The sequence below is a fragment of the Protomyctophum bolini genome (assembly GCF_963924005.1).
Source record: "Protomyctophum bolini genome assembly, chromosome: 9".
Lineage (NCBI taxonomy): Eukaryota > Metazoa > Chordata > Actinopteri > Myctophiformes > Myctophidae > Protomyctophum > Protomyctophum bolini.
The window spans coordinates 45,634,632-45,657,235 of NC_137870.1; the positions used below are offsets into that span (position 1 = coordinate 45,634,632).

At 44.0% G+C, this 22,604-nt stretch overlaps 2 protein-coding genes across 2 annotated transcripts; both read left to right on the forward strand.

Moving 5' to 3' along the window:
- Window positions 1–2,081: 2,081 nt before the first annotated feature.
- Window positions 2,082–3,095, forward strand: LOC308321911 (kelch domain-containing protein 3-like; the record flags this gene model as incomplete). Its single annotated transcript, XM_080773004.1, has 1 exon — window positions 2,082–3,095. One exon carries the CDS (start codon window positions 2,082–2,084, stop codon window positions 3,093–3,095), a length of 1,014 nt encoding a protein of 337 aa, XP_080629130.1.
- Window positions 3,096–18,929: 15,834 nt separating this feature from the next.
- LOC308320802 (gastricsin-like) lies at window positions 18,930–22,101 on the forward strand (the record flags this gene model as incomplete). Its single annotated transcript, XM_080771480.1, is given in 10 exon segments — window positions 18,930–18,985; window positions 19,105–19,207; window positions 19,211–19,252; window positions 19,683–19,800; window positions 20,191–20,309; window positions 20,710–20,909; window positions 21,057–21,173; window positions 21,403–21,550; window positions 21,702–21,800; window positions 21,937–22,101. Coding segments are annotated over 10 exon segments (1,167 nt in total).
- Window positions 22,102–22,604: the final 503 nt, after the last annotated feature.

A 22,604-nucleotide genomic window follows, 5' to 3' on the forward strand; every position in this document is an offset into this window, starting at 1 on the left:
GGAAACATTATGAACACAACTTTTAATTTGTGTTTGGCTTTCAGGCTCCATAAACACGTCAAAAGGTGACATGTTGTAAGCTTCTAGACCTGATATTTTTTTTTGGGAAAATGTTTGAAATTCTGTCAACATGGAAATGATTATGAACGATTATACAAAAAAAAAAAAGAAATTGCAATTATCTCAAATAATTATGTAATGCCTGCACAGACCTATAGGCTTATTGAGAGCAGGAAGGACCCCGTCAGTCAGAATGTGAGGTAAACAGACCTACAGTACTTATTGAGAGAACAGGACCCCGTCAGTCAGAATGTGAGGTAAACAGACCTACAGTACTTATTGAGAGAACAGGACCCCGTCAGTTAGAATGTGAGGTAAACAGACCTACAGTACTTATTGAGAGAACAGGACCCCGTCAGTTAGAATGTGAGGTAAACAGACCTACAGTCAGTGGCGTGCACAGATACACACTAGGGGGTGCTAGAGCACCCCCTAGTGTGGGGGCACATTTTGGCAATGTGCTCTTAAAAATTTTTTTTTTCCTAATTTGTAGTGTGTGGACCATGATGACCTTGATCAATTCTTGATAAAACGCTTCTACTATATTATTTAGGCCCCCACAATCTAAAGCTATGTTTCTATGTCTTCGATAAATAAATAAAAAGCAGACCTACAAGCTTGTAGCGCGCCACTCAGTGGCACGCTATGAGCTTGGACCTCCTTGGACGAAGACATTTCTAATCCAAGGCTCACATCGCCATCGGCTCATCTGCGAGTCACATGGTCTTTTCAGCGGTTACCATTTTTTTCCATTTAATGATCCCAGGAATGACGAAGAAGAGTAGAGCCATAAATCACGTCATCACAAGACTTCCCATAACTACGGAACGGACACTGCGTGGAAAGAGGAGTTAACTGGCAATTACGGACACTGTATTTTGCCCCGTAAACCTCAAGTTTAGCAGCATATACAGTTCTACGGTAATATACAGGTGTGATGGTACATATACAGTAAATATACGGTACTATACAGGTGTGATGGTACATATACAGTTAATCTACGGTAATATACAGGTGTGATGGTACAATTCAGGAGTTTACCGGAGTTTGTTGGAAAGTTTAACGGGAGTTTTCCTGTAATATACACATCCGTATTCCATGCTTTTTGCGCAGTGGGCGCATAGTCACAGCATTTTTTATTTTATTATTATTTTTATTCTCTGAGACTCAACTCAGAGTAAGACATCGTCTCTAGCTGCCGTTGCCAGCGATTTCCAGCGGGTTTTCTTTTAACCGTTGAAGACCTATATTATAAAATATTCTCCTCCACCACAATCCACTCACTGTAGTCCAGGCTACAATGACCATGATGCACAAACGCGGGAAGCGAACGCAGCTCGTACATATTTGGGGTTTTTTAAGATTCTTTTTTAAGTTAAGTTTTTAAGATTTTTTTAGTGTGTGTATGTGACTATGTGTGCGTGTGTGTGTGTTTTATTTTTTTAAGTTTTTTAACGTTTAAAAAAATAATAATTAAGTTACGTTTTTGTGTGTGAGTGTGTTTGTGTGTGTGTGTGTGTGTGTGTGTGTGTGTGTGTGTGTGTTTTGTGTGTGATACAGCTGCGCCCTCTGGTGGCGGGCAGGTGGTGTTACAGCGTGACAGACAGACAGACACACAGACAGACAGACATGTTCTTCTAGGTCTCAGTTAGTGCTCACTGCGTTCGCAATGAATAGAGATGGCATCCGAGTTCTTCTTCCATCCACTTGCATTAAGTTGCTCAAAAGCGCATGAGGCGATTTCACTCCTCCTTCCGGGTAGGAACAGAGTGCATTCTGGGCTGGATTGCAATAGTGACTGTTTGGCCAAAATGGACAATCAAATTGCATGACCATATTAGCCATCCTACAGTTATGATGCAATCATGCAATGACATCACAACGGTGTAATTGTTCTTTATAAAGCCTTGTCCGATACTCTAAACATCAGTTAGTGACTTGCAACGAGGAAACCGACCTGCCTTCATCCTAACAAGTTAATCTGTTGTTAACACTCATTGACGGTGGAGCTGCTGTGTGAAATGTTTCACTGGACGATACATCTGGAAGGAGAACATAGGGAGGACCAGGCTGCTGTGGTGGTCGGACACGAGATCTACTGCTTTGGAGGAGACGGATACCAGAGGGGAAGAGATCACATTGAAGTACAAGTCTTCAACACTATGTCTTTATGCTGGAGGAGGTTGACCCCAGTGACGCCTGGAACAGGAGAACCTCACCTTGAGGTTCCCTCTGGGCGCCGGGGCCACACAGCTGTGCTGATTGAAGATATTGTCTACCTCTGGGGAGGATATCCTAACTGCAATGTGCTTTATGCATTTGATGTTGACGCCCACAGATGGTTCAAACCACAGGTTTCTGGAACCGTTCCAAAGGAGAGGAAGAACCACTCAGCCTGTGTTTTGGGGAAGGACATGTTTATATTAACCGAGACTGAATGGACTCCGACTATCTACAAGTTGGACACCACCACAATGGTCTGGACTTTAATTAACACCAGAGGAACTCAACCTCCTGTTTCATACCGTCACTCTGCTACCATCATCGGGACAAAGATGTTTGTATTTGGAGGCTATGGGTGGGGTCAGTACAACAACACCATCAGAGTGTTTGACACAGAGACCAACCTCTGGCTGGACACACCTTCTCCACAGCTTCTACCAGAAGGACGCTGGGATCATTCAGCCTTTACCTACAATGGAGAGCTGTACATATGTGGTGGCTGGAACGTTAACCAGGACTTTAATGATGTGTTGAAATTCAGTCCAGAGACCTTCTCCTGGAAGAAGGTTGAGCCCAAGGGGAAATGCCCGCCTCAGATGTATAGTATGTGCTGTTGCATGGTGGGAGATCGCATCATCCTCTCGGGAAGAGACAACAACCCTGGTGACCTGTATGTCTTAGACTTCAGTCCTAGCCTCAAGACATTATGTAAGCTAGCAGTTATTCAGTACGGTCTGGAGCAGTCTGGACTCCCACACAACATCAGATGGGAACTGGCAGCCATGCGTAGCGAACAGCAACTGAAAGTATAACAGTCCTCTAAACCCACGAAGCCCAATAAAAACAAATAAAATGGTGAATAATTAATTATAACTCGGTTCTGTCATTTTGTGTAAAAATATCCGAGTGGGTCCCAGAAGACCCGTAGTGGTGTGTCATTATGTGTAAAAATATCTGAGTGTGTCCCAGAAGACCCGTAATGGTGTGTCATTATGTGTAAAAAATATCCGAGTGGGTCCCAGAAGACTGTATGACTGTGTGTGTGTATGTGTGTGTGTGTGTGTGCCAATAACACTGTCGTGCCAATAATCAATAATCGCGGTAAAACACACCCTCGACTGTAATAACCCATTTGCAGTGGCGTGCACATATAGACACTACGGGGTGCTAGAGCACCCCCTGCCCTTTTGGCAATGTGCTCTTAATTTCTTAACTACAATCTTCATTTGTAGTGTGTGGACCATGGTGACATTGATCAATTCTTGATAAAACGCTTATACTATATTATTTAGGCCCCCACAATCTAAAGCTATAGGTTTCTATGTCAGTGGTTCTTCGATAAATAAATAAAAAGCAGACCTACAAGCTCAGTGGCGCGCTATGAGCTTGTAGATCTGCTATTTTTCAATAGCTAAAGCACCAAAATGGGTTCCCGCCCCAAAATGTGCTGCACAAGGTGCCCTTTTTTTCACTTGAGCACCTGCCCCTCTAAATGTCTGTGCACGCCACTGCCTACAGTACTTATTGAGAGAGCAGGACCCAGTCAGTCAGAATGAGAGGTATACAGACCTACAGTACTTATTGAGAGAGCAGGACCCAGTCAGTCACAATGTGAGGTACACAGACCTACAGTATGTACTTATTGAGAGGACAGGACCCAGTCAGTCAGAATGTGAAGTACACAGACCTACAGTACTTATTGAGAGAGCAGGACCCAGTCAGTCACAATGTGAGGTACACAGACCTACAGTATGTACTTATTGAGAGGACAGGACCCAGTCAGTCAGAATGTGAAGTACACAGACCTACAGTACTTATTGAGAGAGCAGGACCCAGTCAGTCACAATGTGAGGTACACAGACCTACAGTATGTACTTATTGAGAGGACAGGACCCAGTCAGTCAGAATGTGAAGTACACAGACCTACAGTACTTATTGAGAGAGCAGGACCCAGTCAGTCACAATGTGAGGTACACAGACCTACAGTATGTACTTATTGAGAGGACAGGACCCAGTCAGTCAGAATGTGAAGTACACAGACCTACAGTACTTATTGAGAGAGCAGGACCCAGTCGGTCACAATGTGAGGTGCCGAGTAGAGACCGGCATCTGTCAAGAGGTGCAAATGAAAGGAAAGATTAAGAGTGACAATGAGATGAGAAGACAGGACAAGTAAAAAGGAAAATGCATGTAGAGTTATAACCTCACGTCACCAGGCTTTCCACCTCGGAGAAAAGCCCGAATCTCTGGATATTTTTATTCTTTCAGAGCGAATCTTTTTAACTCCCGGCCCGGATCATAAACACGGAAAGGAATGCTTCCCATGCTGAGAAGGAGAGTTAGGCATTTTCTTTACTTTTGAGGGCCGCTAAGTCCAGCTTTGAGGGTGTGTGTAAACCCAAACATTGTCCTAAACACAAAGATTAATGCCATTGATAATGAACGGACAGTTTTGACTGTGTGTAAACACAAACATTATCCTAACACAAAGATTAATGCCATTGATAATGAACGGACAGTTTTGACTGTGTGTAAACCCAAACATTGTCCTAACACAAAGATTAATGCCATTTGATAATGAACGGACAGTTTTGACTGTGTGTAAACCCAAACATTGTCCTAACACAAAGATTAATGCCATTTGATAATGAACGGACAGTTTTGACTGTGTGTAAACCCAAACATTGTCCTAAACACAAAGATTAATGCCATTTGATAATGAACGGACAGTTTTGACTGTGTGTAAACTGCAAACATTGTCCTAAACACAAAGATTAATGCCATTGATAATGAATGGACAGTTTTGACTGTGTGTAAACCCAAACATTGTCCTAACACAAAGATTAATGCCATTTGATAATGAACAGACAGTTTTGACTGTGTGTAAACACAAACATTGCGTTAACACAAACATTGAAGACGAAGGTGCAGGGCGCAAATTCTGATTGGCCGGATCTGAGACGATGTATATGATATACAATGATAAGGCCGCCCCTCACTTCACACAGGTGATTTTTTTTAATTAGCATAATCTACTGTACAATCTCACACGGCGTCATGTCACATTTCCGTGGTTTGAGGAGGAGTGACAGGATAATAATAATAATAATAATAATAATAATAATAATAATAATAATAAAACTTTATTTGTATAGCACCTTTCATGACATGAAATGCAGCTCAAAATGCTTTACAGAACAATGGAGAAAAAAGAAAAGAAAAGCAAGGCAAAGACTTTAAAAAACAAGCAGTAATGCAATACAGTGAGGACATGAATAATAACAAAAAATAAAAGATCAATTAAAAGCAATGTTGTTAGAAGTGGGTCTTGAGCTGAGCTTTAAAAATGTCTACAGAGGCTGCCCACGTGGTATATCGAAGGACCGACGAAGATAAACCCCAAAAAGTGATAAGACAAACGCGAATATAGAGAACGGTGTGAAGAAGGTTACTACGGAGAAACGGTGGAGTGGTGGAGTGTATACTATAGCCAGTGACGAGATGGAGACCACCGTTTTAAAGGATCAAAGAGCACTAAGATCACCTTTAGTTTACCGTACGTTACCTCTGCGTTATCCACCATGTACACATCTGGGATGTGGTGGAGAGAGAAAGAAACCACGGATCACAAGGACTGTGCTGTCTGCCTGCCTGCCAGCCAGCCAGCCAGAGTTCATACTGTAGATAAGATCGGTTCTGGTCAACCCGACACACCTAACACGGCCTCTCCCTTTGATGCTCAGCAATACGCCCACTTCTGAAGTGTGCCGTGAAGTCGACCGGATGGATATATATAGTTCTCGATGTGTCACATTTGTCACGCTCAGGCAGACATGGAGACTAACATAACGTAGGTTCCTGTAATTTATAGGTCTAGACGAGGCACGGGGCCATCGCCGCGGGCGCCACGAAGAGATATGATTCCAATCCAAGCCCCTTAACCCATTCTGGACTGAGGTTGATTACAAAAAAGGCTTCTAAATCCTAAAAAAATCTGAAAAATCCATGTTTCTATGTCAACCTTTTTCATGACAAGGACCCCTAGAATTATCTCTATTGGGCCACGGACCCCCATCTCAAAACATGTAGTTCCAGGGACCTCCCATAGAAGCAAATTATTTTAGTTAAAAATGTTCGCTCTGAAATATATATTCAGTGATTTGCACCACATTTTAACGACTTTTCTAACATAGCAGACCTAAAAGCTTTTTTTTCAATAGCTAAATTATAACAACATGTTTAAAACGCCAAAAGGGGTTCCCGCCCAGAATGGCTTAAAACATCCTGATGATGACATTAATACCGTGGCGTCGATGTGGCCCCGGGGCTGCATGAATCATTTTTCACTTTTTTTCCTGCTTTCCTTCTCAATTTATGCGATGCATGACAGCGTAGCTCGCCCCGAACACAGCCGATATACAGACGCACGACACACTGAGTCCACGCCGAGCTGTGCGCTTGTTGATCAGCTATTTACGGCATATCCGGCACCAGCATATACTGTATGATAAAGTACAGTATGAATCGGTTTTAAGCATATACAGTATACGACCTTCGGTAGAGAGCGCAATTTCCGAATTAATTGAAACCAGGAATCCCGCCTGAGTTGGGTGATATCACTGTAAAATGGATTAGATAGTGTTGGCGAGCTATAATGTCCAGATGTGCTGACACTGTTGTCCTCATTTTGACAATTATACCTCAAAATGCTGCGGTTTGTCTTTATACTTAAATCCTGGCAATATAGCTACAGAATTCAAATTTTATACACCCACAGGCGTGGGCTATATACTTCGACAATGACACAACATTTCAACAAGCAAGCAAGCACAATAATATAACTTCTCTAGCACAGCTTACACTAAGACCACTGAAGTCCTGATTTTCTGCTAAATTTGGGGGAGTCTTTGTGCTGCTCCAGACAGTGCTCGCACGCGTGCGTGCGTGTAAACCGCTAAATTGACAGATCATCGTGCCGGCACGATGCTTCCAAAAGAATACTTGGAGAAGGAAGAATTTAAAGGATTAGAGTGATCTTAAATGACAACACCAACTGAATCAGGCATAAACAGACAACATGGGGAGATGCATGGTATCGGAGGTTCCCGTGTCATGGGGAGCTGGTATTAGAGGTTCCAGTGTCATGGGGAGCTGGTCTTAGAGGTTCCAGTGTCATGGGGAGCTGGTATTAGAGGTTCCAGTGTCATGGGGAGCTGGTATAAGGGGTTCCAGTGTCATGGGGAGCTGGTATTAGAGGTTCCAGTGTCATGGGGAGCTGGTATAAGGGGTTCCAGTGTCATGGGGAGCTGGTATTAGAGGTTCCAGTGTCATGGGGAGCTGGTATTGGAGGTTCCAGTGTCATGGGGAGATGCATGGTATTGGAGGTTCCAGTGTCATGGGGAGCTGGTATAAGAGGTTCCAGTGTCATGGGGAGCTGGTGTTAGAGGTTCCAGTGTCATGAGGAGCTGGTATTAGAGGTTCCAGTGTCATGGGGAGCTGGTATAAGGGGTTCCAGTGTCATGGGGAGCTGGTATTAGAGGTTCCAGTGTCATGGGGAGCTGGTATTAGAGGTTCCAGTGTCATGGGGAGCTGGTATTAGATGTTCCAGTGTCATGGGGAGCTGGTATTAGAGGTTCCAGTGTCATGGGGAGCTGGTATTAGAGGTTCCAGTGTCATGGGGAGCTGGTGTTGGAGGTTCCAGTGTCATGGGGAGCTGGTATTAGAGGTTCCAGTGTCATGGGGAGCTGGTATCAGAGGTTCCAGTGTCATGGGGAGCTGGTATTAGGGGTTCCAGTGTCATGGGGAGCTGGTATAAGGGGTTCCAGTGTCATGGGGAGCTGGTATTAGAGGTCCCAGTGTCATGGGGAGCTGGTATTAGGGGTTCCAGTGTCATGGGGAGCTGGTATAAGTGGTTCCAGTGTCATGGGGAGCTGGTATTAGAGGTTCCAGTGTCATGGGGAGCTGGTATAAGGGGTTCCAGTGTCATGGGGAGCTGGTATAAGAGGTTCCAGTGTCATGGGGAGCTGGTATTAGGGGTTCCAGTGTCATGGGGAGCTGGTATAAGGGGTTCCAGTGTCATGGGGAGCTGGTATTAGAGGTTCCAGTGTCATGGGGAGCTGGTATAAGAGGTTCCAGTGTCATGGGGAGCTGGTATAAGAGGTTCCAGTGTCATGTGGAGCTGGTATAAGAGGTTCCAGTGTCATGGGGAGCTGGTATAAGGGGTTCCAGTGTCATGGGGAGCTGGTATTAGAGGTTCCAGTGTCATGGGGAGCTGGTATTAGAGGTTCCAGTGTCATGGGGAGCTGGTATTAGAGGTTCCAGTGTCATGGGGAGCTGGTATTAGGGGTTCCAGTGTCATGGGGAGCTGGTATAAGGGGTTCCAGTGTCATGGGGAGCTGGTATTGGAGGTTCCAGTGTCATGGGGAGCTGGTATTAGAGGTTCCAGTGTCATGGGGAGCTGGTATAAGGGGTTCCAGTGTCATGGGGAGCTGGTATTGGAGGTTCCAGTGTCATGGGGAGCTGGTATAAGGGGTTCCAGTGTCATGGGGAGCTGGTATAAGGGGTTCCAGTGTAATGGGGAGCTGGTATTGGAGGTTCCAGTGTCATGGGGAGCTGGTATTAGAGGTTCCAGTGTCATGGGGAGCTGGTATTGGAGGTTCCAGTGTCATGGGGAGCTGGTATAAGAGGTTCCAGTGTCATGGGGAGCTGGTATTAGAGGTTCCAGTGTCATGGGGAGCTGGTATTGGAGGTTCCAGTGTCATGGGGAGCTGGTATAAGGGGTTCCAGTGTCATGGGGAGCTGGTATTGGAGGTTCCAGTGTCATGGGGAGCTGGTATTAGGGGTTCCAGTGTAATGGGGAGCTGGTATTGGAGGTTCCAGTGTCATGGGGAGCTGGTATTAGAGGTTCCAGTGTCATGGGGAGCTGGTATAAGAGGTTCCAGTGTCATGGGGAGCTGGTATAAGGGGTTCCAGTGTCATGGGGAGCTGGTATAAGAGGTTCCAGTGTCATGGGGAGCTGGTATAAAGGGTGTCTCTCTCAACTACGTATTGACATGAAGGATCGATCTGGCCAGACATGCATGCAGTCTCTTAGACCAGCGGTTCCCAAAGTGGGTCCTTGAGGGGGTTCCAGGGGGTCCCCAGCTAAATGATAGTTAGGAACTAAATGGGGGGGGGGGGGGGTCCCTGGCATTATCTTTTCTAATGGGGTTCATTATAGTGGCCTCATCATAGTGTCAATTTGGGGTTCCTTGACACCACTTGTGTCAGGGATGTCGTCACGCCTACCTAGTTGTGACGTCATCCCCTCCTTATATAAGGCATCCACGCCAGCACCAGTCTCTGTCCGATCATTAATTGCCATCCTAGTCTGTATTGAGATTCTAATTCTAAACCTGCAATTTAATCATTCTTAACTTGCTCCCAAAACTGAAGAACATCAAGACCACAACTATCCAACATCAAGGTAACAAGTCCTTGATAAGTTGTTAAGGTCAGCACTTTCCTGCTCTTGCGACCAAGACCTCCTCCATCCTTACAGAATGATCGGACCATTATTTGGTCGCAGCGGAAAAGATGTCTCTGAAAAAAAATCTATGCCCCTACCATGCCTTCCCCTACCATGTACCCCACCCTCGGACAGACCGACTAAGGCCGACTAAGGACTAAGGACCCAACTTCCATTGTGACTGGGTACCCCTTGTAGTTACCCTCGGCCTTCCGGATCTTTCCAGCCATCTACCCACTCTGGGCAATCCCAGCCAGCCCGGCTCAACGCTGCCCGGCTCTCCGCCGCCCAGCCAGCCCCGAAAAAAAAAAGGTCCTTCCGCCAGACTGGGTATCACGAAGGCCAAGTTCAGGTCCTTCCGCCAGACTGGGTATCACGAAGGCCAAGTTCAGGTCCTTCCGCCAGACTGGGTATCACTGAAGGCCAAGTACTGAAAAAAAATCTACCGTGTAATCCCCGCTCTCAAGCCCCATTCATCCATCCCCATTCCATTCCATTTCCATTTCCATTCCATTCCACCCTACTTCAGATTCGCCCAGTGGACTTTCCAACTTTCCAGCCAAGTCCATGTCCTTGAACTACAGCTCCCAAGAGAATGCTATATAGAGTCTGGAACTACAGCTCCCAAGAAAGTGCCTACCATACCCTCCCATCCAACCCAATCCAATCCATGTACCACCCAACCAATCCAATCCAATCCAATCCAATCCAATCCAATCCAATCCAATCCAATCCAATCCAATCCAATCCTATCCACCCAACCCAACCCAATCCAATCCAATCCAATCCAATCCAATCCAATCCTATCCACGTCTTCCTGCCGAGCACCCGGACCCACCTCCACCAAGGAGATCGTCCGGTTTCCTCACACCGCCCTTCAACATTGTTTTCGACGGGAAGTCGGGGAGTTTCTCCCATTTTCTCACCAAATTCAATCTGTTGTTGGACGTCGAAGGCCTCGTGCCTGACTCATCGAAGCGTGGATACCTCTTCATGAGTCTGTCCGGAAAACCCGAGGAACTCTCATGGCTCACTACTCAGCCTCTCATGGCTCACTATTCAGCCTCTCATGGCTCACTACTCAGCCTCTCATGGCTCACTATTCAGCCTCTCATGGCTCACTACTCAGCCTCTCATGGCTCACTACTCAGCCTCTCATGGCTCACTATTCAGCCGCTCATGGCTCACTATTCAGCCTCTCATGGCTCACTATTCAGCCTCTCATGGCTCACTACTCAGCCTCTCATGGCTCACTATTCAGCCTCTCATGGCTCACTATTCAGCCTCTCATGGCTTTCCATTCCATTCCACTCCACTCTACTTCAGATTCGCCCGGATCTTTCCAGCCACCCTGGGCAATTCCAGCCTTCCAGCTTGGACTACAGACCTTCAGGCCAGACTGGGTTCCACTGAAGGCCAAGTCCATGTCCTTCAGGCCAGACTGGGTATACCACGGAAGGCCAAGGTCCTACAGACCCTCTACAGACGAGAACGTCGAGGCGCACGAGCACCTTGTTTACGCGCGGACGCGTTCCTCGAGGGGGGGGGGTACTGTCAGGGATGTCGTCACGCCTACCTAGTTGTGACGTCATCCCCTCCTTATATAAGGCATCCACGCCAGCACCAGTCTCTGTCCGATCATTAATTGCCATCCTAGTCTGTATTGAGATTCTAATTCTAAACCTGCAATTTAATCATTCTTAACTTGCTCCCAAAACTGAAGAACATCAAGACCACAACTATCCAACATCAAGGTAACAACTCCTTGATAAGTTGTTAAGGTCAGCACTTTCCTGCTCTTGCGACCAAGACCTCCTCCATCCTTACAACTTGGTACCACGGTCTTAGACAAAGAGAAAGACAAATCAAATTGCCCTTCTGTCAGAAATAGGCTACAGCATTTATTTATTTTTAAACATTGTGGAATCATCTCTAAAACATCCCCTGCAACACTTTGTATGATTAAATAACTTAGACAAGATTATAGATTTGCATTCAGAGTAAAATCCTCCACCAAACACACTCAGTATGTTATCCACAATATGGATATGTATAGTTTAGTCCTTGTCCTTTCAAGCCCTAAAGTCAAAGTTGTACGATTTGTCACTGAAGTGAAATTAGTTTTCCCCATTTGACCCATATCTTTTAGAGCGGTGAGCCGCAGCCAAGGAGCGGTGAGTTGATTTGACCTTTGATGCCGAGTGCCAAGCCAGGGAGGCATTGGGTCCCATTTTCGCAGTCTTTGGTATGACCCGGCCGGGGATCGAACCCCCGCCCTCCCAGTTTCAGGGCGGACACTCTAACCACAAGGCCACTGTCTGGTATAAAGTTAGTCACGTCTTCAAGTCATATCGAGCTAGTTTTGTGAATGTCGATCTTCCCATCCGTTCTTGAGTTATTTCTATCATTTGTGACACAATAGGAGTGTGACGTGTGCGCCTGACTGCATGAACAGCTGTGCCTTCGTTCTCGCTTAGAATAATATCACAGTTTTACGATACTTTGATCAGCTAAATGTAAACGGTAACGCCTTGTGGTTTTGATTCAGTTATATGAATGCAACAAGTAGAGTCTCATGCATAGTTTCAATCTCATAATGAATTGAAATTAAAATGTGTTTATAGGATAAGTGAATATACACCACTTACTTAAAAAGGGTTACAAGACTTTGTTTGTGCCAATTAACTGCTGTGGACATTTTACATGAGGAAATGTTTAAACAGTTCCACCACCTAATCCCCCACTAGTTCTTTATTTGAATCCACAAATTACAATGGAAACAAATATAACAGGGTTGACTAACCCTAACCCATGTTCACTTAAGGATACACATGGCACCTCCTCTTCCTCCACTGCACAGACAAGCTGCAAATAACAGTCCGAAACAGAACAGTATTCGGCAAGTTTGTTGTTTGTTATGCCAGCTATTCTTAGGCCACTCATGGTCAGTTTATGCACATGGCCCTGGCTTCCCAATATCAGTATGGCAAATCTACAATTTACAATTTAGGCATCTAGCAGACGCTCTTAATCCAGAGCGACATTACATTAAGCAGGAACAGAAAGCATGGCAATATAGATCATGAATCATACATAAGCTAAGAACGTAACAGTGGAATATCTATATGGAACTATGCATGTATACTTTATAGTGCTAAAATGCCATAAGTCTACATACAAATGCTATCTAAGTCTACCTAATAATAATGTTCGGGGCTAGGGTGAGTGCTACGGGCCGTGATGGAGTCTGAAGAGGTGGGTTTTCAGACTATGGCAGAAGGTTGGGAGTGAGGCTGCAGTTCTGATTGTAATAGGAAGTGCATTCCATAGTTTTAGAGCCAGAAGGGAGAAGAGTTTGGGAACGTGTGGAGCGTTGTCCCGGCGTTTTTCAAATCTACATTGATACCCCAGGTTTGTGAATAATTCCAAGTAATGGTTGGTGCTTAGAATGTCTATCTTGGAATGCCTGGTCCAAGTGGTCCATGTACAAATCAAAGACACAGCCCACCTCCAGCAATCAGGACCTCCTTGTGACTGGTGTCAACAAAAACAACATAATTTGTATAGTCGTGGTAACACTCTTGAATGTTTATACATTGCTGCACTAGATGGCACATATTTTTGAACTGCATCAGACACTAGGTTAACAATACAGTCGTGGCGAGCAATATACACCTTTGTGTATAGACACTATCCATTTGTTACTGTATGTGTGCGATGGATTCTAGTTGTTGTTCATAATCGTCATGGTTTATACAGAGTGGAGTGTGGGTGTCGGGATACCAGATTGACAGATTGTACTTGGTTGGTAATACTTGCAGGCTTTGCTTTGATGGTGAATTTTAAAACATCCTCCCCCCAATAGCAGCATTTTTGTACATCAAATGTGAAACAGTAATCAGCTGAATCGACACAGGCCAACTTTCCCTGCAGTCGAAGGCCACGCCAATGTTGTTTGGCTTCTGTCTGTTTCGTACTAAGCAGAACCCTTCTTGCTGTTTCTTCCTGTAGTCTCGTCTCCTCCCCGGTGGGCGAGGGTAGCCTTCACTACCACGCTGGAGTCTGTAATTAAACCATCAGAGACGGGCACGTTTTAGTTGTTGGTTTTTTTTGCCTATTTTTAGCTGGACTCAGACCAGACCCCGAAGCCAAATATTGTACTTTTTACTCCACTACATTTATTTGAAAAGTTTACTTTTTACTTTGTAGATTTTGATTGTTATTATTACGAAACATACATTTCCACTACAGCCCCTATATATATTTCCGCCATTTGAACATAGCCGATCTACAAGCTCACAACGTGGCACGATACAACACATTGCGAGCTTGTAGATCTGCTATTTTCAAAAATAGCTCCTTGTGAGCTTGTAGATCTGCTAGTTTATGCAGAATTGTCTGCCTCTGTTTGAGCCACACGACGAAAAGCGGAAATCCGATCTTCAAGTTCACAACGCAGAACGCACTGCTGTTTTTGAGCAATTTGAAAATGTAAATGTCTTTGTTAGATTTTGTGAAAATCTGTGAAGCAATTGGAATATGTTTTTTTAAGCAAATCTTCACCTATAATGACATGCCCAAAATATAGGTATGAGCTATTAGTTAGTGGTTGTTTTGGAAGGGTTTTAATTATACAGTATTACATGCTACTGAATGCTGTATCCACTTACAATACAGTACTACTACTACTACTATATACAGTACTACTCAACTGTATACGGTATACCCACTCCCACTCTGCACCAGTATAATTAGTCCCTGCATTCCACTCATGCTAATCACGATATTGACTACTGGCACTCTGAGACTGTAGCAACTAATGTAATGACGACCAAGTGTGTAGCCCATAAATAAAAGCCAGCGTCTACTATATTATTATTATTATAAGAGAGACATGCAAACTGGGTCCTCTAGTTAGTATCTGCTCTCTCCCTCGCACTTTATTTCTTTGAGTCTATCTTTTATGTTTTTATGCCACCGGAATTAACCAGTGACACCGTCCTAAAAATGAGGTCTATTCTACAGTATAGCAACTGTGTGTGTGTGTGTGTGTGTGTGTGTGAGACGGCGAGATCAATTCGTGGCGGCGACGAATCGTTGCGACGTATTGTTGAATCGTTGCGACCTATTGTTTTACGCCATGGCATATTCTTCAATATGTCGCAGCGTAAACAATTAGCCGCGGCGAGAGGGATACGCCAGACGTAATATGGACTTGCCGTGGCAAGAACGGAATACGCCATGGCTTATTTTTAAATACGTCGCAGCGTAATAGGAGTTATAGGCGTAATAGTTTAACTTTTTTTTTTTGCCTGCCGCGGTGCAGGTTATATATCCTAGTAGTACAATTCTCGAAAATAAATTAATTAAGAGTCCTCTGTAGTGTAACGGTCAGCGCTCTCGCCCCTATAGTCAAGGCCCGGTGTAGGAGCCGGTTCGAATCAGGCAAATGGCAAACTTTTTTTTTTTAAATGTTTTTTTTTTTAGCCTATATTGTGTATGTATACAGTGTGTGTGCGTGCGTGCGTATACAGTGTGCGTGCGTGTATGCGTGCGTGCGTATACAGTGTGTGTGTGTGCGTGCGTGCGTGCTTCATCGTATTTATTATTATTATTATTTATATTTATACTTCATCGTATTTATTATTATTATTATTTTATCTCTTTTCCTACTTGGATCCGTAGCCACTGGCACTGCCTGGTTTGTCCATCTGTACCCGCATGCATCTGTACCTGCATATTATTATATTAATATTAATAATAATAATAAATACGATGAAGCACGCACGCACGCACACACACACACACACACACACTGTATACGCACGCACGCATACACGCACGCACGCACACTGTATACGCACGCACGCACACACACTGTATACATACACAATATAGGCTAAAAAAAAAAAAACATTAAAAAAAAAAAAGTTTGCCATTTGCCTGATTCGAACCGGCTCCTACACCGGGCCTTGACTATAGGGGCGAGAGCGCTGACCGTTAAACTATTTATTTTAGAGAATTTGTAAAAACTAGACCTGTACGTGCCTGTTGGCCACCAGCCTATAGCAATGCAACTTGGGAACCTAATAATAATTGTCATAGCACCCGTTTTAACTATCTGCCTGTGTGTGAAGAGTGCAAACTGACTGTGAAAAGTGTGTGTTAAGTAAAGTAATTTGCAGGTGTGGGGCTGCCATGGCAATCAATTGGCTGAGGCCATAGACTGTAAAAAAATATGGACAAAGCGTTCTCCGGGTCTGATATGGACGTAAGATGAAGCCTGTCAGTAAATCGCCATCTTTCTAGATCCGTTTGGGCCCAGCTGGCCATTGGCTGGCCCAGACAACGAGGCGGGACTTCCCCCCTTCTTATTCGTTGGTTTTTATTTTGACTTGAGTGGGGGGTGGTCCCGATCATAGACTACAACGGTAGCCACGCCCCTCAGAACATACTCGACTTTTTATTTTTTTAATAAATGGGACCATAATTTGATAAATGAGACTTTAAACTAGTGACTGGAAGCAGAAAGTATTCATGACCATGTTTATTATGGTAATACAGTCTAGGTGAAGTTGGGCCAAAATACATGGACCTCTATGGAGATATGGGTTTTTTGGGCCCAATGACAGCGCAACAACAGGCCATTATATGAACTTTCATGAAGTCAGGATTTTCTACTGGCTTCAGACAATATTGGCTTCACTGCCCCCTGGCTGAGGCAGAGGCTGGAAATTACACAGGTGAGGGGAATTAGGCTGATTAGGCCCACTGGCAGAGCCTGACCAGAGCCTTTTGTGGTGGTTCTGGAGAACCGTGGGTTCGACCACGGAAATAGAAGGAAATAGAAGGAGATCAAAATTAAAATATTTAAATCAATTCGATTTTTTTATTGAAAGGTTTCTATTTGAGAACATTTAGAAATACAAATATAAAATCTATTTTAGATGTAAACCAAAGCAACTACCGGTATGCCACTTCACTGCCTTTCATATAAATACTACGTAATGCAATCATATACAAATGTATCAAATACATTTTGGATAGATATATTTCTTTTAACTTTAATTGCACTCAACAAGCACACAAATATAAAATACACACATGAACTGACATTTTTCAGGGAAACCTTTCTAAATCTTCACCTATACCGTCATCAATATCAGATACCGAAATAAAGACCATTATAGTGGCCGTGTGTGTGTGTGTGTGTGTGTGTGTGTGTGTGTGTGTGTGTATATAATAATAATATATGGTCATGCTTTAATTTACCCCAGTCTTAGCATGCATTTCCAAGCGGTTGTCATTCACAGAACTGAGAACTTCCATTTACAACAGTAGCCTACTTCAGCACGTAAAAGTGTGTCTCAAATGAGCCATGATGTTGATTAGTTGATCAGTTGATTAGTTGATTCGTTTCTATCTCATCTCTACATCATCAGTTCCAGGCAAGCTCTTTGCTCTACCAGCAGTTGGTTCTCACAATGTGTGAAACTCGAGAGAAATGCTGCATTGCAGCTTTCCCACCGAGGACAGCACACTCCACACTATATTACCTATGGATGTTTATACTGACTGCATCGCAATGGAGACCATGCCATATACAGTAGGCTACAGACGGTGTTATCTAATCTATTTGCTAACCCTGGGCAAAACATATCCGTAAGAGTTTAACCTCCTACACATGCACAGTACGGGCTGTCCCGAACAGGCAGTGATGAAAAACTCAACCTGATCACACAGAAGGTGTTGTTGGGAGGGTATGGATGAGGAATCAACATCAATATCAAGTGTACTGTATGTGTCAACCATTGCAATAAGCCTAACCCTAATGCCCCTATTCTATTTGCAGAAAAAAGCTCATCTATAAGCTCACAACACGCTGGGTTGCAACATGTGTGTAGATTAGCTGTTTTCGGTGTAAAGGGAAAACAGGAGGGGGCCGTGTTTAGACCCCTGGGGGAGACACCTAGGGTTTAGGAAGTGGGCGGCAGTTCCAGTTAATATCTAAATTCACGTGGTTCCACACTTATTATTATTATTGTTATTTGTGTATCAACAGTGAAAACAGCACATTATAGGTATAAAAATGCGGTTATTTTACATTCCACTCTGGCCACGTTCAGGTGTTGAAGCACTAGCAGATATCTGGTGTTGTTTAGACAGTTGCGTCCGCTCTCAAACAAGCACATGCCTGGTCGGGCAGCCTGGAAGCAAACTACACCTTCCCGAAGGTTATATTTACCTGCCAGGGGCAGGTGCCAGTGGGCAAGCCTTAGTGTCAACTGTCAACACCTGCAAAATATCAAATATACAGTAGTGTGGCACTCTAATATTAACAGTTTGATAAGACTATTAACAGTTTTTCAGTTTGATAAGACTGTGTGTTCAAGGTGCTGCTGATATTATCATTTTCCACTTGTGGAAAAGTTGAAGTCACGGTCATATCTCTAGGCTTGACCTTGCTGTTATTATGAATGTGGCGTTGTACCTGGAAACTAACTGTGCTGACTGGGCATTTTAGTAGATTTACAAACAAGGACATTCAAACTAAGTTTGAGCAAAAACAACTGGGATCACAACAGAATGTACAGCTTTGGAAGAGCGGCGCTGGCATAACATAATAAGACAAACTTACTTTTTACTTTTGTTTTTGTTTTTGTCTATACCGGTAACTTTGTAATGCTACTGACGTTTGACAATGAAAACAGGAGTTCATGGCAAGAAAGCAAAATTGAGAAGCTTGTTCCACCCACAGACAGCACACTCGTAGGGTCTCTCTTAGCTACTGTAATTTACAAACGGCACAGCCGTAGGGTCTCTCTTGTCTTATTTACAGTACATGGGGTATCCAGATATTTACAAGCTTGTTTCCCAAACGGCACAACCTGTCCTGTCCATTCAGCTGAAATGGACAGGACATTATCACAAAGATGCATAAAGTGCTATATGTTAAAAGGAGTGCTATATGTGTTATTTGCCTTCAAAGGCAAATAACATATTCAGAGTCGGAAAGAACACCTTTGCAGCTGATATGATTTGGGAGTTGATAAGGGTCTGATATCAAATATATAAGGCCTGTTCTACGCCTGACTGAGGTGTATTCAACCTGGAGAGCTGTGAGATACAGGGGAGAAACATGAAGTGTCTTATTCTCCTTCTAGTCGGTGCGGTGTTTGCCGAGGGCATCCACAGGTAAGGAACTGCTTTATTTCTATATATTCTGAGTATACCTGTACCTTTTTACGTGCCACTGGAAACGTTTGATACCAAACATATTTGTTTGTTTGTTTGTTGTGCCCTCTCTCTCCCAGGATTCCTCTGACCAAGCATAAGTCCATGCGCCAGGCACTGAGGGAGCAGGGCATCGAGGTGCCCTATCAGGACCCCGCTCTGAAGTACTACCCCCAGGGAAATTAGTTTGCTGGCTCCGCCAACATGTACATCAACAACTATGCTGATGTAAGAAAACCACTGTCTTTCATATAAACACTACCTATACTGCAATCGCATCTGTCTTTCCTTTTGAGAAATGCACAGAACAACATGCAATAATATGCCCAATTGGAATTTCTGTCATTTATTGCAGTATAGCCTACTTAGGGTTTGATGTGTCACAAATTCCACACATTTATAATTGAAAAGTGTGATGGATGTCAGTCCACATCGCTGTGGCCATATTAAAAAAGAAAGTGTTCTAAATGTTTGGCATTTCCAAGAATCAGGAACCCTGACAGACTATAGGACTACAGTAGGTCGATGACTGTACCGTACGGTCGGTCAAACACATACAGTATTACAGAGAATAATTAGCCAACCAAGTATACAATATGTGTAGTTTTCCTTCGTCTGTCTGTCTGTAACCCTAACACGTGTGTTGTGCTCCCACCAGACCACCTACTATGGACCCATCAGCATTGGGACTCCCCCTCAGTCCTTCCAGGTGCTGTTTGACACTGGATCTTCCAACCTGTGGGTTGACTCCGTTAAGTGCAACACTCAGGCCTGCAGTGAGTACAAACTGTATTGGAAATGCTGAAACCAATCAAAATAAGCCCACGAGCATCATCTATCTATAACTTTGAACTTCAAAACATGTTCATGTGATGTTATCAGAAAGTTGGAAACTGTTGGACTCAGATTAGAGAACTTGTATTTCTGTCATTGCGTAAAGACATGCATGCTGTCCATTATTGGACTTTGATGAGCATTGGCTAACGTGCAGAGAGAGGGTCATGGAATTTGCATGTTGAAATGAATTACAAGAATACCAACAGTCTCTGTGGTTCATGTGACGGGAGATATGCAACTGATCTCCTGACTTAATTCAGCCAGTCTGTATAGTAGCCTGTTTGGTGGAGAGCTACCTTTTTGATAATTCTGACCTCTGCTATTTCCAGACACCCACACCAAGTTCAACCCCCAGCAGTCCTCTACCTACTCTGCCAACGGCCAGACTTTCTACCTGCCCTATGGAGCTGGAAGCCTTTCTGGAGTTTTCGGATATGACACCGTTAATGTGAGTTTAAGTAACCATGGATAACTGTCGTAACTAAACCCCACAAAAGGGTGTCTGTTCCAGAGATTCACAATTTCACAAATATATACTCACACTGCCACTGTAATCACACACACTGGGCATTAATTAAAATAAAAAATAAGCTTAAATTATCTGAACATTCCACTAGCATTAATGCAATATATTCATAAAAGTATAACAACGAAATCAGTTCAACAAAATTAGTGTAGCCGAGTAGCCCTGGCTGAAGTCCGGAAGCCTAATAACTCCCGTGACCAGGGAGGTTTCCTCTTGATAGGGTGTTTAGATGTTACATTTAGTACTTCTGTACCCGACTGAATCCCTTCGATCTTGATGTTGTTAGTTGTTTACTTTGTGATGTGTATTGTGTACCCTATAGATCGGCGGCATTGTGATCACCAACCAAGAGGTTGGTCTGAGCACTAACGAGCCAGGTCAGAACTTTGTTGTGGCCAAGTTTGATGGTATCATGGGCCTGGCCTACCCCTCTATCTCAGCCGGAGGAGAGACCCCCGTCATGGACAACATGATCAGTCAAAACCTGCTGAATAACAACATTTTCGCTTTCTACCTCTCCAGGTATCCAAGCAGCATGCACTGTACACAAAATTAACAGTGCTCTTAAGTAAAACACATAATATAACACCATATACAATACACACCACACCTGCCATAACAATGACACATAAAGCTTGCCGCTAAGCTGTGGGATGTTGTCTTGTCCAGGGGAGGACAGCAGGGCAGCGAGCTGTCCTTTGGAGGAGTGGACCAGAGCAAGTACCAGGGCCAGATCTACTGGACTCCTGTCACTTCCGAAACCTACTGGCAGATTGGTGTTAATGGGTTTGTACTGTTTTCATTTTCCCATAAGATTCCATCAGAATGAACAGCAGACAAAAAAAGTCAATCTTACATGTCTGCTTGAATGCTACAGTATATAGTGTTGTGCTCTCTAGAATCTAGATTAGACGTTACTTGTACATTATATTTTCGCTCACATGTTCCTTTGAGCGTTCTCCACCATTGTGCATTCTATTTCTAATGGCATTCCAATGGATGTGGTGCCCTGCAGATTCGCAATTAATGGCCAGCAAACAGGCTGGTGCTCTTCGGGCTGCCAGGCCATCGTTGACACTGGTACCTCCCAGCTGACTGCCCCTCGCCAGGTGATTGGAGACATCATGCAGGCCATTGGAGCCCAGCAGAGCCAGTATGGAATGGTAAGGACACGCACGAAAGAATGACACTATTATATTGGATTTCCTTCGTCATCCTTGTAATGGTAGGAGCACACTTACATTCTAAACATGGTGGTGAGGTTTTTTTTTTTATATAACCCTTACCTGATGATGTCATAATCTTGTTTTCCAGTACACGGTGAACTGTAACGCGGTGTACAACCTGCCAACTCTCACCTTCGTCATCAGCGGGGTCTCCTTCCCTCTGCCTCCCTCTGCTTACATCCAGCAGGTAAGTTCATCTCCCCCCCCCCCCCCAGAATGTACATTATATTAGTGTCTCTGTTTGTGTGAGCGCATGCATGCAAGCCAACACATAATACATCTGGAAAACTCACATCTTATCCTGTCTCCATCTGTATCCGTAGCACTACCAGAATGGATACCAGATGTGTATGGTGGGCATCAGCGCCACCTATCTGCCCTCTCGTACCGGACAGCCACTGTGGATCTTTGGCGATGTGTTCCTCAGGGAGTACTACTCCGTTTACGACCGCACCAACAACCGCCTTGGCTTCGCCACAGCTGCTTAAACGTCACTGCTGTTACCTGACCGTACCCCCGAAACCTGCCCGGAAAATGATAACTGTCTGTGTTCATGTCTAATCAATATCACAGATCTAGTTTGACGATACCTAAGCTAATGTATGAACTTCTTGCCATTCAAGATCTGGCAATTGCTGAAACTTTCCTTTGGAGAGGCTTTGTGGGTAGGTTACAAGAATACCAAGTTGCCTTTCAAACAATCTGTGCTGTGTTGATAATGAGTCTGAACCATCTGAAGACAATGATGAATGTTCAGTTTGAGGCTTGAGTAAGCTATTTATAATTTGGTAAACAAAAAGATGTTGATTTGTTCTGAAAGCAGAGAATTATTTTTGTTGAATGAAAGCACACATGTATTGATGAGAAATAAACCGATTACAAATCCAACCACTGGTGTCCTTTTAATTCCTTTAAATAATCAGGTTGGAAAATAAAATGTGTATACTGTAGTTTACGTAGAGTTTCACTCCCATCAGACCTGTATGCTAGG